General features: G+C 39.5%; 1 protein-coding gene across 1 annotated transcript in view; it reads left to right on the top strand.

The window, feature by feature from the left end:
* Nucleotides 1–20,294, top strand: part of ush2a (Usher syndrome 2A (autosomal recessive, mild)) — a 216,151-nt gene that overhangs the window by 18,868 nt on the left and 176,989 nt on the right. Inside the window, exons 6-9 of the mRNA XM_013910893.1 lie at nt 11,331–11,466; nt 17,837–17,900; nt 18,616–18,717; nt 18,863–19,052. Coding sequence (XP_013766347.1) covers nt 11,331–11,466; nt 17,837–17,900; nt 18,616–18,717; nt 18,863–19,052 — 492 coding nt within the window. The remainder of the gene's footprint in view (nt 1–11,330; nt 11,467–17,836; nt 17,901–18,615; nt 18,718–18,862; nt 19,053–20,294) is intronic.

The following is a 20,294-nucleotide window of genomic DNA, read 5'->3' as shown; positions in this document are numbered from 1 at the left end:
ATACAAAAATCCTTTATAATGTTAGTTAATATTACGCGCTTAAAATAAATGTAGAAGTTATGACATGTTATCTATATGTTATCTATATGACATGAAGAAGGCCTTACATGTCATATAGATACAAGCAGATTCACCACACTCTGTCCAATTTGCTTCTCCTGGTTTTGGTTTTGTCTCTGTACCACCTAGAATGGCAGAGAAAGATAGAGATACGCACTGAAGGTTACTTTGTGTTAGTTTATACTTTGCATAAGCATACACTATGTGTACATGCAAGGGAGCGTTTTATGCACCCTTTTGTATGCTCTCTGCATGTGTTTGTGTGCACCAGATTACATGCATTTATGTGTGCTTGTCTGTATGTGTGTGAAGGTGAGGCAAGGTTGTTATGCAGGGGTGAAGTGGACACCTCTATGGTAGCCCTCTGCCTGCTGGCACTGGAGGCAAAAGGGCACAAGACTGGCATCAATTACATAGAGAGAAAGGTGTGTGTGTGTGCATGCCCACTGTAGATTTTTTTAGCCTGAAATTAATTAATTAATTTAACATCAGTGGTTTAAGTTAGTGTGTAGTGTGGTCCAGCTTAGTGGTGAGAGCAAGGCATTAATAGAAGCAGGGTTAGAGGTTTCATTCCCATTGGAGCTTGGAGATATGAGAGCTAAAAATGCATCCGGCTAGGGTTCTGCAAGGTGCTTTAGATTTTAAAAAGAAAAGAAAAAAAACCTTTTCAACCTTGTTAGAGTAAAAGGAGCTGTTTGTTTAATTCGGTTTTATTTAATTCAGGTTTATCGGTATAGCGCCAAATCACAACAATAGTCAAAGTATTCTTTACTGTAAGGTAAAGACCCAACAGTATTCTGGAGAAAACCTTAACAATCAAGCAACCTCCTATTAGAAAGCTCTTTGCAATGGTGAGAAGGAAAAACTCCCTTTTAACAGTTAGAAACCTCCAGCAGAACGAGGCTCAGAGAGGGGCAGCTATCTGCTATGATTATCTTCAACTTTCTTACATTTTAGTGTGGTTCTGTATCTGCCCTCTTGCACCATCATCTAGGTGTCACAAGTAGCAGGGAGAGGAAGCAGTTAGTAGAGGTTTATTCCCAATAAGAGAAAATGTGTTGGAGAAATTTCAAGCTCAACATGGCCCAAACTTAACCTGGTCACAATTCACTGGTGCATCCATGGCTTCTCAGCGAAAACAAGATTATCTTCTTTATTTAGTCTCTAACTGGGCTAAATATAAACAAGGAAGAATTTATTAATTTCTTTTTTAAATTTTGATAAAACAAGAAAAAACTACATTGAATAGACCATTTTGAGGAAAAAATTTATTTGATTTGTCTCATTTCAGCATCTCTCCATTTTTTACAGAGTAAATTCTCAGTATGTTCTCGTGAATGTTTTTTGTTAAAGGGATCCACTTTGCTTTTTGCTCTGAAAGAAAAAGTCTGAGAATTATGGTCTTTATTAAAAGGTTGGTGTGTCACCCTCTCTCTCTTTTTTCCTCTTTGTCTTTTTTTTTTTACCAGAAGATAATTTTCTTTTCCTCCCTTTCTCATTCTCTCTCGCTACCTCATCTATCTCTCATTCTCTCCCCCTTTCATTGTCTTCCCTCTCCACCTTCTTTGCCCTTCCCTCTTTCCCTCTCATTTTACTCACACACAGTCTCTCCCTCTCTCACTCTCCATCTCCCTGGGGACAATTTTCTTTTCTTAAATAAACTGTCATAGCTAGTGTTAAAATATGGGCCTTACATGGGGTGAGCGCGGCAAGGCAAAGGCATGGGGCCCTGGGATGGTATAAAACATGGATAATATGCTGTGAGAGGTAATTGTATCTTTTAGCGCTGAGATGAGTAGAACAAATGTGTCTCCTCCCCATCTTTTCTCTCTCTCTCTCTTTTCCTTCTCTCCTTCTTTTCCTATCTCTTCCTTTACACACTTCAGCCGTGCTAATATGATAGAGAGAATATTGGCCGTACATCAGAGCTGCTAACAGTTCATAGTGAGTAAGGGCAAGCATAGAGGGGGGATGTGGGACTAAAGAGGGTGGGAGAGGATTGGAGAGTGAATAACAAGGAGAGGGAGGGTGATAACAGAAGAGACGGACTGAGAGAAATGGAGAGAGGAAAGGTGAAAATGTGCCTGAAGATGCAAAAGTGACATGCTGATGACACACAAAGTCAAAATCCACTTACTGATTTCACGTTGCTTGTTTTGCGTGTGAAGGGTGAGAACAGGGATAGCTTGGAATATGGAATTAATCAGTTTCCAAAATATTAAGTTAAGAAAGAGACCTGAGAGCATCTAGTCACACAACACCATGACAAGGCCTCGGTCCCTTTGGTTCAAATGAAAACTTGAACACCTACTGTCTTAAGCTTAATTGTAAGTTAGCCAGCTGGATCCAATCAAGTAATCAGATTTTGATTAAATGAGGTCTTAGGAGCTCTCGCTTCTGCAGAGAGACACCTCTGGCTGCTATCTCCATATCATATATAGAATCAATACATTTTCATGGTAATGTGAAAACATTACTTTGAATTTGACAATTTTAAAGTCACCTTTGGTGGAGGTTTTTTTTTTTATTTGACCCAACTGCTCTTCCTCTCTGTGCCCCTATTTTTTTTGGTTTTTTGTCCTTTTTATCTCATGTCTTTTACATGATGCTCAACTGTAGAATTCTGACAGCACCCAAGCATTACGTTATATTGAACTTGATTCTGTTTAACTGATGGTGGCTCAAAACCATCATCCAGCATCATTAGTTTTAACCATTTAAAAACTATTACTATTACTAGGTTGTTTAAATAAGACTGAGCTATAAATAGTAATAGTTATATATTTTTTTCCTTTTATATTGACTTGAATCGCAGTATCTTATGCTAAATATCTTCACCACTGGAGTTACTGGGACTCCTACTTTTGCAACCATATTACATGTGCTCTAATCATGGCCATTACTCTTCCGTATTCACACCAGTTTATTTTATTCTTTGTCATTTTAGTTGCTTATTCCTTCCTTCCTTCCTTTTTTCCTTCTTAATATTAAGAATAAACAAAACATCTCCTTTTATGTGTCACTTATTCTCGCCTGCTACTTTTCTCCAGTCAACAACAGTATTGTTCTCTCATTCACTAAACTCTTCACTCCAAACTCATAATATCTCTTGTTATTTCTCTTTCTCTCATTTTGTTTTTTTTATGTCATTCTCACTGTCTTTATTCTTTATGTCTCTGTCTTTATCCCCCCCCCCCCCTTCCATTGACAGCTTCACTGGCTGTGGAATGAGGTGTGTTATCAGTGAGTGGCATGTCAGTCAGTCACAGGGCAACATAGCCCAGAGGAGAGATGCAGGGGGAATAGAGCCTGGTGAAGTAGGATGTGTGGGGGCTGTGGCAGGAAGTCAGGGATTAGAGGAGGTAGAAAGAAGAGGATGAGGTATAAGAGGAGGAGACAGTGAAGCATAAGCTAAGCAACATGATTGGATTGTCCAAGAAACAAAAAGAAAAGCCAGGAGAGTATAATTCAAGTGAGCAGGGTGGAGAGATCAGGGTAAAAAGTAAAGATTTAAGGTATAAAGAATGATGAGAGCAAAAGAGTTGATGGGAGGGAAGTGTAAAATGTGGGAGAGGGGTAAGGTGAGATTCTGTGTGAGAAAGGTCAAACAGTAACAGTTGTGTGTATATAAACTAGTGTCTGTGAAAAACTTGCATTCAAACACCCATGTGCTCATGTGTACTATCACGCTCAGCTCTGCATAAAGCTTAGCATTCCTCTAGTTGTTAATAGAATAATCTGACAGCAGTAAAATAGATTTCTCTCTTAAAATACTTTCTTTTTTGAATCATCATACTTTTTATGCTATGCCCTACCTTTGACCCTAAGCATCTTAGGGCATCAAATACATGTTAGCATCAAATACATGTTCTTTTTTATAATAACAAATATATATATAAGCTATGGTAAGGAAGGGCTGCTGACCTGAAAGATAGGATCATGGTGAAGCTGGAAACCTAGACTCTCTGTAGCCGATTACCAAGACTATGTGAAGTACCCTCTGAAGGTCTACTAAAAGATGTGAATGCAGCAATACTTAAAATCCCTACTGTGACCATCCCCCAAACCAACCAGCTGATCTATACACAGCAGCAGTCCTCACAGAGATGTTTGGCTGTAAGATGAACAGCCACAAGGAGCAGTGTCCTACATGGAGAAGGAGACTAGAGGCTAAGGTAGCATAGAGGGAAATTAGCCAACTATCGGAGCTACAGAAAGGTGCGATGAAGAAGGTGCCTAAGAAGTACAGTAAGCTGCCCATATCTGAGGCCTTGGAAACTGCCAAGGAAAGACTCACAGCCTTAGCCAGCCAATTGAAAAGGTATACCAAAGAGATAGAAAGCAGGAGAATAAACTAGCTGTACTTTGCTGAACCATCTAGGGTGTACTCTCAGTGGCAGGGGAACAACATGAGAACAGCCCCACCAAGGCTGGAGATGGAGTAATACTAGAAGAGCATCTGGAAAAATGATGCAACCTATAACTGCAATGCTCAGTGCTAGCTAGTGGAGCTAGGAGCAGACCACAGCAACCTCCTTGAACATGGCCCGGTATCCATCACAGTGGCAAACATCCAAGAAAGGGTCCCAGGTATAGATAACTGGACAGCACCAGGCCCAACATGATTCACACCTATTGGCTGAAGAAACTGACTGCACTCCATGAGCATCTGGCAGCACAAATGAACCAGCTGCTAATCAACGAGAGACACCCAGAATGGCTAACTGACAGCCAGACAGTCCTGATCCCCAAGGATCCCCAGAAGGGAGTGGGCCCATCCAACTACTGGCCAGTAACCTGCCTCATACCACATGGAAGCTCCTGTCAGGCATCATAGCGGCTAAGATGAACAGGCACATGGGTCAATACACGAGTAGGGCAAGTAACTGGAATTGGCAAGAATAACAGAGGGGCAAAACACCAGCTACTGGTAGACAGAGCAGTCGCTCGAGATTGCAAGAGCACCACCAACCTGTTCACTGTCTGGATTGACTATAAGAAATCCTATGACTTAATGCCCCTCACGTGGATGGAATGCCTAGAACGATACAAGATCAACAGGACCCTAATAACTTTCATCAGAAACTCAATAGGGATGTGACAAACGACACTAGAGGCCAACTTCAAGCGAATTGTACCATCAAGTGCAGGATCTACCAAGGAGATGCTCTCTCTCCACTGCTCTTCTTTACAGGCCTGAATCCCTTCAGTGAGAGCATTTGCAAGACTACGGATACCTACTACAGAATGGAGCATTTGTCAACCACCTCCTCTATATGGGTGCCATCAAGCAGTATGCCAGAAGTGAACGAGACATGGATTCACTCATCCACACAACTAGGGTATATAGCAATGACATCAGAATGTCATTTGGACTGGAGAAGTATAATTGGATGGTAACAAAGAGAGGGAAGGCCGTCAGAACTGAGGGGAATGAACTACCAGAAGGGAACATTGCAGATATCAAGGATAGCTACAAATACCTGAAAATCCCACAGGTAAATAGGAATGATGAAGAAGCCACTAGTGAATCCACAACCACCAAATACCTGCAGAGGGTCAGGCATGTCCTGAAGAGTCAGCTGAATGGGAAGAACAAGATCTACCCCTGATCAGATATCCTGCTGAATACAGAAGGAGATAGAAGCCACCAACATCAAGACAATAAAGCTCCTGACCATGCATGGAGGGTATAGCCCCAAATCCAGCACCCTGAGACTGTATGCTAAGCAACAGGAGGGAGGTTGAGGATTAGTGAGTGTCAGAACCACTGTCCAGGATGAGACAACGAATATCCATGATTACATCAGGAAGATGGCCACAACTCACCATGTGCTTAGTGGATACCTGAGGCAGACGAACCCCGAGAAAGAGGAAGAGCAAGGAGAAGAACCATCGTGGAAGGATAGGCCCCTTTATGGTTTGTACCACCGGCAGATATAAGAAGTGTCTGACATTCAGAAATCCTACCAGTAGCTGGACAAAGCTGGACTGAAAGACAGCACAGAGGCACTAATCATGGCAGCACAGATACAAGCTCTCGGCACAAGATTGTTAGAGGCTGGGGTCTGTCCCACCAGGCAAAATCCCAGGTGCAGGCTGTGTAAAGATGCACCTGAGGCAATCCAGCACATAACAGTAGGGTACAAGATGGTAGCAGGCAAAGCATACATGGAACGCCATAACCAAGTGGCCGGAACATCTGTGCCAAGTAGTGATAGATATAGCTATACTGATGGATAGCAACATGAGGAAGAAGAAACACGGGAAGCTTGAAAAATACCAAGGCCTGAGAGAAGAACTTGAGAAGATGTGGAGGGTGAAGGCAATAGTGGTCCCAGTGGTAATTGGAGCACTTGGTGCAGTGACCCCCAAGCTAGACGAGAGGCTCTAGCAGATCCTAGGACAACATCTAAGATCTCTGTCCAAAAGAGTACAGTCCTAGGAGGGTATAATAGATTTCAAAATTCTGCCGTTTTGCTCATGGTTTCTGTATCATGATGAGCTAAACTTTTAATCTGTGACAGCTGTCTATTTGTAACACCATTTTGAGTATGGTAGACCATACTCAAAATAGTAGACCTTCTGAGGTCTACTATTTCTGAGACCTACAGAGCAGGTCAGCCACTAATCAGAAGGTCGGTGGTTCGATCCCAGGCTGCCTCCTGGCTGCATGCCAAATATCCTTGGGCAAGATACTAACCCCGTGTTTGCCTACTGGTGGTGGTCAGAGGGCCTGGTGGCGCCAGTGTCCGGCAGCCTCGCCTCTGTCAGTGCGCCCCAGGGCAGCTGTGGCTACAATGTAGCTTGCCATCGCCAGTGTGTGAATGTGTGTGTGAATGGGTGAATGACTGAATGTAGTGTGAAGCGCTTTGGGGTCCTTAGGGACTAGAAAAGCGCTATACAAATGCAAATAATCATCTAAAAATGTAAAGTTTATATAAAATTAAGGAAATTTGTTTTTCGTTTATTATTTCTTTGTTTAACAATGCTTCTTGGCAATAAATCCTATTCCATTTGAAAGCCTGTTTATTTTCCCCCTAAATGGTGTCACATTTGTAAGGAAAATACATTTGTGGGTTGACCAGCAGAGCTGAGTGTGTGGGTTGCACCGATGAAAACTGCCAATGCCAAACATCTTATTTTGTTGTTGGCTTCTGGTACCCCAAGTGATGAAAATCAGTTGCCTTATTAGTGCTGTTCAGCAATGAATCCATATTGTGCCTATGACAGTTGGATCGTAGGATCAAAGTGTGGAGAAGACCCTGATTGCTCCACTGATAGGGTACCAAGCTTGGTGGAGGCAATGTGGTGGTGTTGGACAGAATCTACCTCACTGGAAAAACAGGCGTTGTCATCATTGGAGGTGTTCTCAGAGCAGAGAGATATCAAGATGAAATTCTTCAATCAGTGACAGTCCCATATCTCCAAAGTCTTCACCTCAACCCTAGTGAACACTTGTGGGATCAGCTTGGATGTGCTGTTTGTGCCAGAGTGATGGTTCTTCTACATGCTGCTGAGGCCCCCGTATGTTAAATTTCCGATATGTCTTTTTCCTCTGAGACATCCAGTCATCCAATCCAGTGACACCAAAATAGCAGAATAGGCTGTTTGGCATTGGCAGAGAAGAGTTGAAAAGTTGTTGTTGTTTTTACTCAACTCTGTTGCTCATTGTACACATGCATTTTCCTTACATATGTGGCACCACTTAAGGGAAAAATAAACAGGCTTTCAAGTGGTAAAAGATTTATTTCCAAGAAGCATTTATGACAAATACAGCACCAAGAGAATGACAAATACAGCATTAAATATGGAATATGTGCAGTGTATATATTTCAAAGGGACATGTTTCAATACATTGCTGATAATTTTACATTAAAACAGGGGTTTTAAACTTTTTTTTACCATGCCTCCCACCTGCACCCCCTGCAGAAATTGAACCATACCAGAAAAGAAAGAAAGAAATAGCAGGTTAAACAGGTAATATCACTTGAATGAATGTGGATGTGATGCAATGAATATTTTACAGCTGACTTTTTAAAAAACTTTTTTTGCTGATCCTTATGTTTGGTATTGGTTGCAGGTATTATATTGATATAAAATGAGAATTATTTACAATGGGTAATGTTTTTATATGACCAGAATAGCAACTTTGAGATGTTTTTTACTAGTACTTTCTTAACTGCCTTTACTTTTGTGGCCCACAGCTACGAATTTAGCTTAGGAGAAACACTGCTGTCCACACTGTGTACTGACCCATGGCTTGGCAGGAGTGTGAAAATCGAGAAGAGCTTTAGTCAAAATGCCAGTATACAGATCACTAAAAGCTTTCCACTCAGGGTGTTTCTGGGCTTTTAGAAAGGCTTAGGTGGTACTGTTGCCAGTGGGGTGAGTTTTGCGCCATGAAAGGGCGCTTAAAACTCCCAAAGAGGGCAAAAAATAAATATCACAGTTAAAAAAAACTATTTAATAAATGTAAATTATGAAAGTCAGACTAAAGAGCTATAGAACTCTTTGATATATGTTTTAGGGGAAATATAGTACCTGGAAATCCTTTAAGGCCATCAGTTTTACCACTGCAGTGAAAATGGGGATAATACAATGTAAAATAAGAATAAATAAAGAAAATGTGCTGTTTCTGTTTTATTATAGTTTAATTTTCATCTAACATCAACTGTGGCATTTTGATCAATGTAGCAGAAGAAGCAGTTTTCACACTGAAGGTATACAGGCCAAAAACTAATGATGCTTCTGCAGCTATAAGTAGTTGCATGGACCACAGTTGGTGCAGAGTTTGAGTTTTAATATTCAGTTTAGTTTAGGACTGAAACTTGCTGAAATCATATATCTTTACAGTTTCAGCTTTGATCTTAATGTGGCAGTTTGAGTTTGCAGGATAGGGAAATAAAACCCATAGTTATCTTTTCAACCAGTCTTTGTAACCATTTTACAATTAATAATTGTTATAGTCGAAAAATTGGTTAGTCGCTTTGTTGAATAAATTGTTATACAGTATAACCCTGGGACATTCAGTTACAGTATGATGCCAAATCAGGTAATTGCTATTCTTGTAAATACATAATTAACTAAAAATAGTAGCTGCTACTTGTGGATTACACTGTATAAATGGATATGCAAGTAGTGGCAATACCTTATGGTGCTTGTCCTCTGTGTAATAGAAAGAGAACAGGTAGAGTTTCAAATGCATCTTTCTTCTGGACACAGTCCAAATGAGACTAGTTATCAACACAAGAATTCAAGAAGTCCTTTTTCTGTTTACCCATATGCTGAAAGAACTCTGAAGTTACACTGGCTAAAAGAGACGAAGAAAGGTGAAGGAAAGGATGAGGTAAAAATACAGATGGGCAGGGAAAAGGAAAACTGGAGAAAAAGTGTTTGTGAAAGCTAACAAAGGGGAGTTGGCTGTGTTTCAAAAGGGCGCATGGCGGCTAAGGAGGATGAAGTGCTTCAGGATTCATTTACATCAGGCCTGACAACTGCCTCACATCATCCCAAGAGCAACACAGCTCTGGCTTAGAGATTCCTAAAGAGGGCCCTTCTTCTAGCTTCCTCTCTTACAGCCACGCTCAGACTTTTCTTTCTCTTCCCCCTGTCTCTTTTTCCCTCTTTTCTTTTTTTCCACTCCCTTACTCTCCTGCGCTCTCTCTTGTGCTCTCATGCGTTTGCCAGTCTTCAATCAGCTATCATGAAAGTGTCTGTCTGGGTGTCTTAACTATCCTCTGAGAGGCAGACACTTGTCTGGGCCTACCTTCATCCCCTAAAGGCGTTTTTTGACTTGGACTTATTTCTCTCCTCACACCTTTTCAACTTCCCTAAAGAGCTGACAACAAGTGAGAACGACGGGGCAAGATAAACATGAGGGGAAGAGACAGGAAGGGAGATGAGAGGAGGAAGTCATCAAGTGAGAGGGACGAGAAAGTAAAAATGGTTTTGGAAAAAGGGTAGAAAATGGAGAAAATGAAAATGAGGTGAGGAGACTGAAAAACTGAAAAAAAGGTGAAGGAATCAAATGACCTCATGAAGAGGAGAAAGGACAAAGCAAGGAGGACCAGAGTGGAAGAGACGAGAAAGATGAAACAGGAGGAGGAGGGCTCTAGTAAGACAGAGACTGTCACGTTTATCAGTGGTCCCACAGTGTGTTTCCCAAACACAGGATTTGGAGATTGCAGTAAAGGGAGAAAGTGGGACAGGACACATTAAAGTTTTTTTGGTGAGCGGAAGAGGGGTGGGTGGGTGTGTGTGTGAGGCGGGGATGGGGGAGTGATGTCCCTTTTTTGGAAGTATCTTTCTTTTGGCCTGGGTTTGATGTGAAAGCGAACTGGTCCTGCTTTGACGGTGTTGTCTGCTGTGCAGTTTTTAATATTCATGCAGCAGATCAGGAAAGGAGAGGGGAAAGGAGTGGAGAGGAGATTTTTGGTCAAACAGAAAGCTAATTTGCAGCTGAGGCAGTTTAGCCTGAGGCACTTTCTGCTACTGGGGAAATGAGCTGGAAGATTAGCCGTATGTATAATTCACACACACGTAGTCACACACACACGCGCATAGATATGCACTGATGGTGTTTGCACACACTTTTGCACAAAGATGAACAGGCGAACACAGAGCAGCTGCCGCTTTCTAAGATGCTGTGTTACAGTAGTAACCTGCTGCTATGTCTGTACAGCTGCATGTGCCCTTCTGGCCACTCCCTGCAATAAAACTTTTAATGTGATCACTTTTGCACTGTCCTATATATAAAGCTTGGTGTAAAATATACATAGACATTATTTTAAAACATCGGTCAGTTTTCGTTTCTCAATCAAATCCTCAAATCCTACTACTAGGTGTTTTTCATTTTTTTAAATATAACTCAGTTATCCGAGTCAGTGTAGTGTACTAGTCACAGTTTTGTGACACTTTTGACATTTTTGTGACCCTACCCTAGTTAATATACACCAGGGGGCTCAGATTTGCAGTTTTGTCATCTTCTACAACAAATGAAATTTAAAAAAACAAACACACTACATTTTCAGAAACATTTGTGGCTTTTTTCTTGTTTGTTTGTTTTTTTTGTTATTTGTACTACTTGAACACTAAAGTAGCCCCAAATGAGATGACAGTGCCAGCAGTGACCCACAGCTCATTTAGGTTTGAAACCCCTCATACACACAGTTCACTGCACAGAGCTGTAAACATACAAGGTAAATATAAAGAATGATTTCATTCTGCTCATCAAGGATATATGTATCTCCCTTTGATGGAAATTCCAGATCCATGACAGACATGCAAATCTTTTCCTGGATGGCCTCGAAGAGGATGGAACACCATTTGACACACAACAACTGACCACCAGGCTTTCTGATGTCAGTGAGGATGGTGCCATGTGGGTGGGACTCAGCTCTAAGGGTAAATATGACTGTTTTTTGTTTTTTTAAGTATTTTGATTTGGGGTTGTTTTTTTTTAATACATTTTTATGAAATGCATTTGATAAATTGCTTTACTTCAGCACCACATTACAGCCAGATGTTTTAGATGCTTTACTTCCTCTGTTGTGTTGTTTTAAATGTCTATGATGTCCAAACTGTAAAAACACTGCTTTAAGAATAAAGAATAAGCTTCACCTTTATTATCTGAGCCAGTACCACCATCTGGTTTTTTTTTTCAGTCCAAGAAGAGAAAAATTACTTCTTAGTTTATCATGTCAGTATATCTTAATATGGTGTCAATGACTGCTTCACCTTTATTTTCCTCCGAGCCTTTATCCTGCTTCAACTACACATCTGTGATTGATTTGTAGTGCCTCCGAGCTGTCTAACAGTCAATAGCAGAGAAATTGAGAGAAAAATGATATCCGTTCATCTCCAGGGTGATAAACGAGTGTTTTTCTTCTCGTTTATCAGTCATTGATCCGTAGTTCACAGCAGGTAGCAGCTGATCAGCTGAAGATCACAACAGAGAGGATGATCAATGCAAGTGATTGGCTTGAGGGAGTGAGAGAGAATCAGAGATGTTGTGCGTGTGGTAGACGGAGAGGGAGAAGGGTTGTTGAACCCAGAGGCTGTGTCTAGAATTCTTATCAGTGGATTGATTATGTAAATACTGATCAGATGTATTGATTAACAGCTATGTCTGTTTTTGGATGGGAAAGTACTAACCGAAAACTGTAAGTACAGCGAAAAGATCTTTACAGGCCAACTACCAACTCAAATGTTGTTAAGGAAGTGTGATCACTTGTCAAGAAAGTCCTAAATCAGCTGTTAATAATACATTATTAATAACTTTAGGGAGCTAACTTGGTGCAGAGGTGTGAATAACATGTGTCCATATGGTACTGAAAATCTTTATCATAAATCCGTGTAATCCCTAAGATTTTCATGAAACCAAACCAAGGTTTTCCTCACTGTTCAGGGTCAGCATTTTTCATTCAGCGCATTTACATTGGCTAATTACCTTGTTTTTATAAGCTAAGGTTTTTATAATAACAATGAATCTTACTACTCTCTTTATCAAGAATTTTGGGTCGGGTTAACTAACTAACAAGTATCATTATGTTTACATAATGTTGATATCAATATGTATTTTAAGTATTAGTTCTAACAAGTTTCAGTCCTAAATCTGGTTCTAATGTAAACATATTTAAAAAGGTTTTGTTTTGGTTTTTTTTAATATTTTATTTTTTGCTTTTAAATTAAACACAGCATGCTTATACAGATTCAACTGAGGACAATTACTATATTTAGCATTTGTGAACTTATAAGCATGAAAAAGGAAAAAGGAGAAAAAAAAGAAGAAGAAACAATTATAACAATATTAACTAACTAAAGAGTAAAAGAAAATAAGAAAATTCACACGGAGCGTGAGGCATGAATTATGATCAGTTAATTTTTAAAAATTCTAGAAATGGGTGCCAAATCGTACAAAAACTTGCCAGTTTCCCCTTTCGACCAATTTGTATCTGTTCCACCCTAGCCACAGATACCATCTCATTAATCCACCTTTTAAAACACTGTAAAAGAATAAGTTTCTTTGCAGCCAGCATACCCATTGTAATTATCTGTTTTTGTGAAAAGGAAAAAGATTCGATTGATGCAAATGATCCAAGTATAGCCAGTCTACCATCGAGTGGCACTTTTTTCCTAAATTGGTTTGAAAACCACATAAAAATCTGGCTCCAAAAAGCTTTCAAGACAGGGCAATGCCAAAATAGATGTGCAAGGGAACCTTCACCGATATTACATCTGTCACATAAGGGGGATACAGAATTATAGATCCGTTAAGTTTAAGTTTAGAAAAGTGTAATCTGTGAATGACTTTAAACTGGATTAGTTTATATCTGGTGTTTATTGAGCCTTTCTGAATATTGGACAAACAATTTGACCATTGGTCCTCAGACAGAGGAACACCGAGGTCTTCAGCCCGTGTATTCTTAATTCGATCAGAATCAACTGGGATTGTAAAGCACTTGACAAACTGAGATATCAGATGTTTAAAATCAGCTTTCCGAATTATATCAAAGTAAGTATGACTTAGTGGCTTCAGTGAAAAGTCTGAAAAGTTTTGTTGCACAAAATTCCTTATTTGAAGATAACGAAAAAATGTGATTGAGGTAACTGAAACTTTTGTTGAAGTTGAAGAAAAGACATAAATTTGTCATCTATATAAGTCCTCAATGCATTTCAATCCCTTTTCTCCCCATTCTAAAAACACCCTATCCATTTTACCTGGTTTAAACAAGTAGTTATGTATTATTGGCATTCTTACTGAAAAGTCAGGTAGTTTAAGAGATTTTCTAATTTGACTTAATATCTTTAAGGAGTGTTTAACAACAAAATTACGACTGATCGAATTATTAGAAGAACCCGTGTTAGAAAACAATAAGACCGGTAATGAGGCTTCAGATACTTTTGCTGCCTCTACCTGGAGCCAGATCGGAAGCTTATCATAACAATAATCAGTAGGCAAACCCCACTGCCAGTGCAATAGAGCTCTTGAATTTGCTGCCCAGTAATAATGTCTAAACACAGGGAGACCCAACCCCCCACTGGAAGTATTTTTTTTGATATCATCTTTGAGCTTGTCCAGCATTTCCAAAAAATTCAATTTATAGAGGAGTTTGGGATTTTTAGAGATCTTAAGGCCAAGATAGGTAAAAGATGTAGTCACTAATTTGAATGGGAGTGAGCTGAGAAACTTTGAGCATAGATTATCTGTTATTGGCATAAATTCAGATTTGTCCCAATTGATCATATATCCTGATAATTTCCCAAAGTGTTTAATGCAATTTAAAAGATTAGGGAATTAAATTTCTGGTTCGGGAAGGCAGATCAGTAAATCATCTGCATATATATTAACAAGACTTTCAACATTCCCAAATTTAACTCCCTGTATACCAGGGTGGTTTCTTATGTTAATGGAAAGGGGCTCCAGAGCTATATCAAAAAGAAGCGGTGAGAGGGGATCCCCCTGTAATTGAAAGGGGGAGGATTTATCTGCGTTAGTGAGAATGCAGGACACCGGACACAGATAAATCATTTGAATCCAATCCCTAAAATATTCCCCAAAACCAAATTGTTTTAGAGTCTCAAATATCTAAATGGCCTGGTAAATGGCCTGTATTTATATAGCGCTTTACTAGTCCCTAAGGACCCCAAAGCGCTTTACATATCCAGTCATCCACCCATTCACACACACATTCACACACACGTGATGGCAAGCTACATTGTAGCCACAGCCACCCTGGGGCGCACTGACAGAGGCGAGGCTGCCGGACACTGGCGCCACCGGGCCCTCTGACCACCAGTAGTCGGCCACGGGTGAAGTGTCTTGCCCAAGGACACAACGACCGAGACTGTCCAAGCCGGGGCTCGAACCGGCAACCTTCCGATTACAAGGCAAACTCCTAACTCTTGAGCCATGATCGCCCATATAAGACCATTCAATCTGATCAAACGCTTTTTGGGCATCCAGAGAAAGTACTGCTGTTTTAGCCTCTTTTCCATAACCTGAGTAAATTGTATTTAATAATAAACAGACATTATTGAATGACCATCTACCAGGAATAAATCCTGTTTGATTAGGATGTGTAATTGTTGAAATATGTTTGCGCAATCTTGTAGCTAAGACTTTGGTTATGATATTAAAAACTTGCTTGGTTGCTGCTTTCTTCTGTGTGCATATATTGGAAAAAGGAATGGTGGCAAACTGCTGTAAGCTGGTTAAGGAATGTTTGCTGTGTTCGGTATCCTGGGACTTGTAGTATTTAACGTTGGCTGGTATTGCTGCAGCCATGGCTGTCACTGTTATTTAACCAGTAAGAAATTATGGACTAAGAAATGTAGTAAATATGATAATTGATGCTTTAATCTACTCTATTAAAAGACAGAGAGGAAAAACACATACCTGTTATGGCCTGTTATTAAACTGCCATCAGTTGTAATACCATAAAAACAAAGAATAAGAAGAGAAATGGCTGTAAGGAAGTTAAACACACAGAAAGAAGAGAGAGACACACAGAGAAGAGAGAATTAAGGCTTATACCTTGCATCATCCCAGTAACAATAGGGAGAGTGCTTTTCAGAGGAAGGCATAATCCCATTTCCACATGCTAAAGAAATCCTCAGCCAAAGCCTAAGGCTGCACAACCACACACTGATCTAACACACTTACATCCCATAACACTTCCTCACTTTCCTTCTGTTTTACATGCACATGCACCCTCCCAAAGCACACACACTCAAACACACAATACTGTGGTTGGGCCAAACACACCAAAGCCTCTCTGAGTAGCAAATACACATACACACATACACAAACATTTACACACAGACACTTTCACAGGCAAAGCTAGACATGGCAGGGGTTCTGTCGATGTTTAGAGACGTTATCCATCTTCTAAGAGTTATTGTCGAACCAGACAAAAGTTGGTTGGATACTAAAAGACTCCAGCCTTCTTTTTTGGACAGATTTCATCTTCTTATGTTCTGTCCAACATTGTCACATATGTATGGTTATGTATGGAGAAGATGATGTGTTTGAACTTTACTGTGCTTATGTGTTTGATTTTTTTGTCTTTGGTGTTCAGTCCAGTATGTCCATGTGTGTTTGATGTATTCCAGCATATCTATGCTTGTTAAAGACACTTTGAAGCTTGAGAGGCTGTGTCCACAATTTTTTAACTCTTTGCATGAGATAAAATGTTTTTTGTTTGTTTTGCTGATATTTCTGATAGAATGTATTAAATATAGTAATATCTGAGCTTTAAATTGGCAGTGAATTTAGTTCCAGTCTCTCTGTTGATAAGATTTCTTCCTTCAACTATAGGTTTTTTCTATGGTCTTGAGCCATAAGCAGGAGATAAGCAGTGAAGTTCTGCTCAGTAATAGTGCTATCTGCAGCCAGCCTGTGATGGTCTTTTCTGCTAATCTGTGTCATTGGCAGCTAAAATCATGTCTTTCTTTGCTGTAGACAGTAGAGAAAACTCCTTTGTTGCTTCTGCTGAATCTCTCTGTGTGAAACTAAACTTCAGATCACTGTGTTCCTGTGTTTGTACTTTTCAATATGAGCCATAGTTTACTGTTTGCTGACTTCTTTCTGTTTACTTAAACCATTAAGTTAACTTTTCCTCCTGTTGCTGCTTCAAAATGAAAGCTTTCTGGTGGCAAACCAGTATCCGTCGCTACGTTTGTAGAGCGTTACTAGCGTTGCACATGTGATCTACCTGATTTGGACATGGTCTCTTCCTGTTTCATGAGTAGATCAGCTTTAAATAAGCTGGGAGGAACAGTACTCACAGTTGTACTCACATTCAAAGTACTCACATCTCCTAGTCTAAGTGACTGGGAACTTAAATTTTTTGTTTTCTCTATTTATGAACATTTATTGTTTAAAAGTACTATTTTTTTTTAACTTAATTAAATTAATTTGTCATTTACAACTTTATAGCCTTACAAATATCCAGTTTTTTTATAGTTCAGAAAATAATTCAAGGTGCAATATGCAACATTTATTTCCAAACATCCTCGTAATACCACGTTGGGTCTCCAGAGGTTATGGTGAGTCACTCCAGCAGTCAGTCTGGACTCTGATGAAAAAAAAGTAGCAATACAAAGTAAACAAGTTTTTCTTTTTTGATGCAGTCTATGATTTTGACCATAATAAACTACTGAGCAGTAGAACTGAAAGGTGAGACAGCTGACTAGCAATTGCTTGTTTTTTGTACTCCTCGATCTGCCACCGCAATCACTACAGCTACCTGCAGCAATTGTGTATCATACATTTTATTATAAAATTTATATTTTATATATAATTGCCACTTGGTTTTATATTGCACTGATTTAAGTACCTTTAAAATCAGTTGTAAAATAAAACACGCATATCACAGCAGAAGAGCTGCTGCATTGTAGCAATTAATGGTTATCTTAATATATTAAACTAAAGGGAATTATTGTAAAAAGCCTGGATACATGCTCTTAAGGTTTCCACAGCAGGTTCATACAAAGAGTGTCCAGTTTAGAGTAAACAATCATTAACCAATTAAAGCCATGCTTTAGCTTTAGCTGCTCTCTAGTGGAGACACGTAAAGACTGGCAGATGTAGTTCGGCTTGTACTGTGAACTTGGCCATTATAAGCAGCTGTGGGCAGCCTCACTTAGCTGGTATCAAGAACCTGATAAGATAATCTACTAAATACTGTGAAATCCTCTCACTCAGTGCCTTCAGTGCAAACCCATTAACACCTTCTTTATGTCATTTCCTACTCCCCTTTCATCTCTCCAGGGTCTAATCAGTTCATTGGACGAATGCAGGACTTTAGATTCTATCCTACCACTTTGACTAACAGGTGAGTTGGACAGAAGGAAGCTGAGAGACAGGTAATGACTGGCTAGTGGGAAAGGAGGGAGGAGTCATAAAATGACCACTGAAAATTAGTTTTTAGGAAAAGAGCTATAAATTATAGCACATACGAAAAGCATTCAATGTCTGTTTAGAGACTGAATAAAGAAAAAAGATTTAGAAATCGTGAGAAATACACAAATACTGAACAGATTAACATAACAAGGAAGGAGAAGTATCATAAAGTGTTAAAGTGAAATAAGGAGGGGGCTTATCATTGCATCTTAAAATCCATACTGCTTCCAGAGGATTTTCCTGAGACTTCAATACAAAGCAATTAGTCTTTTGGTTACCAGTGATGTACTCCACACAGGGAGCAGCTGACAAGATTAGAGATGCACTAAACAAAAGGCTGAAGTTTCAAATTATGGCTTTGATTAACCAGTTTAAGCTAAATGTTTAGTCGAAAGGACATTAACAGGTGCTTTGAGATTTTTTCTTAAAATGGAAATCCATCAGATTTTTGTTTTACAGCGTTAAGTATATATATAAAGCAGTTATATAGTTTAATTTAACACAATTTAATAAAGAATGCTGTTAACTTATATTTTGGTTTCAATTTTGGTTGTTTTCTTCTTTTTTCATATCCCCAGTTTAGTCTGCATGCAATGACATTCTGTGTTCAGAATTTAGGTTTAATGTATAGTTTCTTCCTTTACCAGGGAAATAGTAGAGCTGTATTCAGGAGTCCTCCCTGAGCTCCATGTCCAGTCTGAGTGTCGATGTCCTCCCACTCACCCAAGGGTGCACCCTCTAATTGAGAGGTACAGTATCACAGTTTTTATTTACTCTGTACATTTTTTCAAAACTGAATATTATAGCTGGAGTTACTTTGTAATACCAAAACTAATAATAAATTAGTTTTCCTCTATTTAAAACACTAGTTTTATATTATGCTACCGTTAACAGATATTGTATCCCCAATGCGGTTGAGGACACCACCAATGACAGAGTCTTAAGACTGAACCTTAATGCCCATCCACTAAGTTATATCAACGATCAGGACATGGGTACCACATGGGTATCTAAGATCATGACTGCACAGGAACTGGATGAAGGAGTCACTATTACAGTAGATTTGGCTAATGGACAGTACCAGGTAATGCACCTCATTTCAGCCATGAGCCCACTATGTTTTGAGAAACATCCAATTTAAATATTGTAATTTATTTGTAATTTTGGCTTCATTTGGCAAACATGAGACTGTTTTTGAGAGTTTCCCTTATTTTTCCCGTGTTACTGTACTTTTGCAGCAACTATGACAAAGACTGTACAGACATCTGCCTGCACAGAATCTATAGGCCTGGTACCAAATGTTTTTCTTTTGTAGTTTAAGACCAGACCTGCTGTCTGGCTACACTGAAAGGCTAATTCATTCAATAATTTTCATCAGGCACAGCAAAAGTATTGGATAGGTGCATCAGGTTTACTGTAAACTTATTTTTACTTTGAGATTTAGTGCTTGCTATGGATAGTCTAAGTAATGTGATGACCTTATAAGAAATCATTTTATTTGAACAGTCAACTAAATGCCATTGTTGTCTAGTATAAATTTGAAAAGCTGCAATTCAAACACCACAATATGTATCTGCACTTGCACCTGTGTGTGTGCAGTGGACAGTTCTGTCTAAGCTCTTCAATGCCACACACACAGAGGGGCAGAGAGGGAGAAAGAGAGGAAGACTGCTAGATTTTGGCTCTGTTGACGCTGGGGTTGTCAAAAGACTAATTCCTCTTCTCTCTGAACTGTGTATGTGAGTGTGGGCAGGATTTTGGGAGCTGTCCTGATGTGGTCGCCCAACTCAAGTCCCTAGATAAAAGCCACTCTCTGAGGTTTCAAGTATTTATGTTAGTAAGTGGGGTGGGTGTGGGGATTGTGCCGTAGTGGTGGCTTAGTCCACTCCCTACTGTGTAACCCAGTGTCCCAACCCACTCTGTAGTTCTAGATAACACTTAAAGAGAGACACACCTACTGTACACACAGGCACACACATGGTTTGTATGTGATAAGAGACTACTTCTGGGTGTCTTTTTGAAAAGGTGGAAGTGATGGCTGTCTATTTTCTGCTAAAGTCCTTAATTATAATTTAGATTGTTCATATTGGAAACTCAATAACGACTTTGAACAAAATTGCATTGTTTTAATTTGAACACAGATACAGATTATGTTCTTATGTGAGCATGAGTTGTTGAGTTCCATGTTGCATCAGCAAACTGGCATTTTCCTGTGGTGTATTGGGGTAGCTTTGATATCTTAGTGTCTGATGGTATGCCCCAGTGGGAGGAGAAGAACAGTAGAGGGAGTAGAATGAATGACTTTACCTTGTCATGCTGCTTTTTT

The sequence above is a fragment of the Pundamilia nyererei genome, unplaced genomic scaffold, assembly GCF_000239375.1.
Source record: "Pundamilia nyererei isolate P.nyererei 1_Seehausen unplaced genomic scaffold, PunNye1.0 scaffold00051, whole genome shotgun sequence".
Taxonomy (NCBI): Eukaryota; Metazoa; Chordata; class Actinopteri; order Cichliformes; family Cichlidae; genus Pundamilia; species Pundamilia nyererei.
The sequence above is the reverse complement of the archived record's forward strand: the minus strand, read 5'-3'. Positions and strand labels throughout refer to the sequence as shown.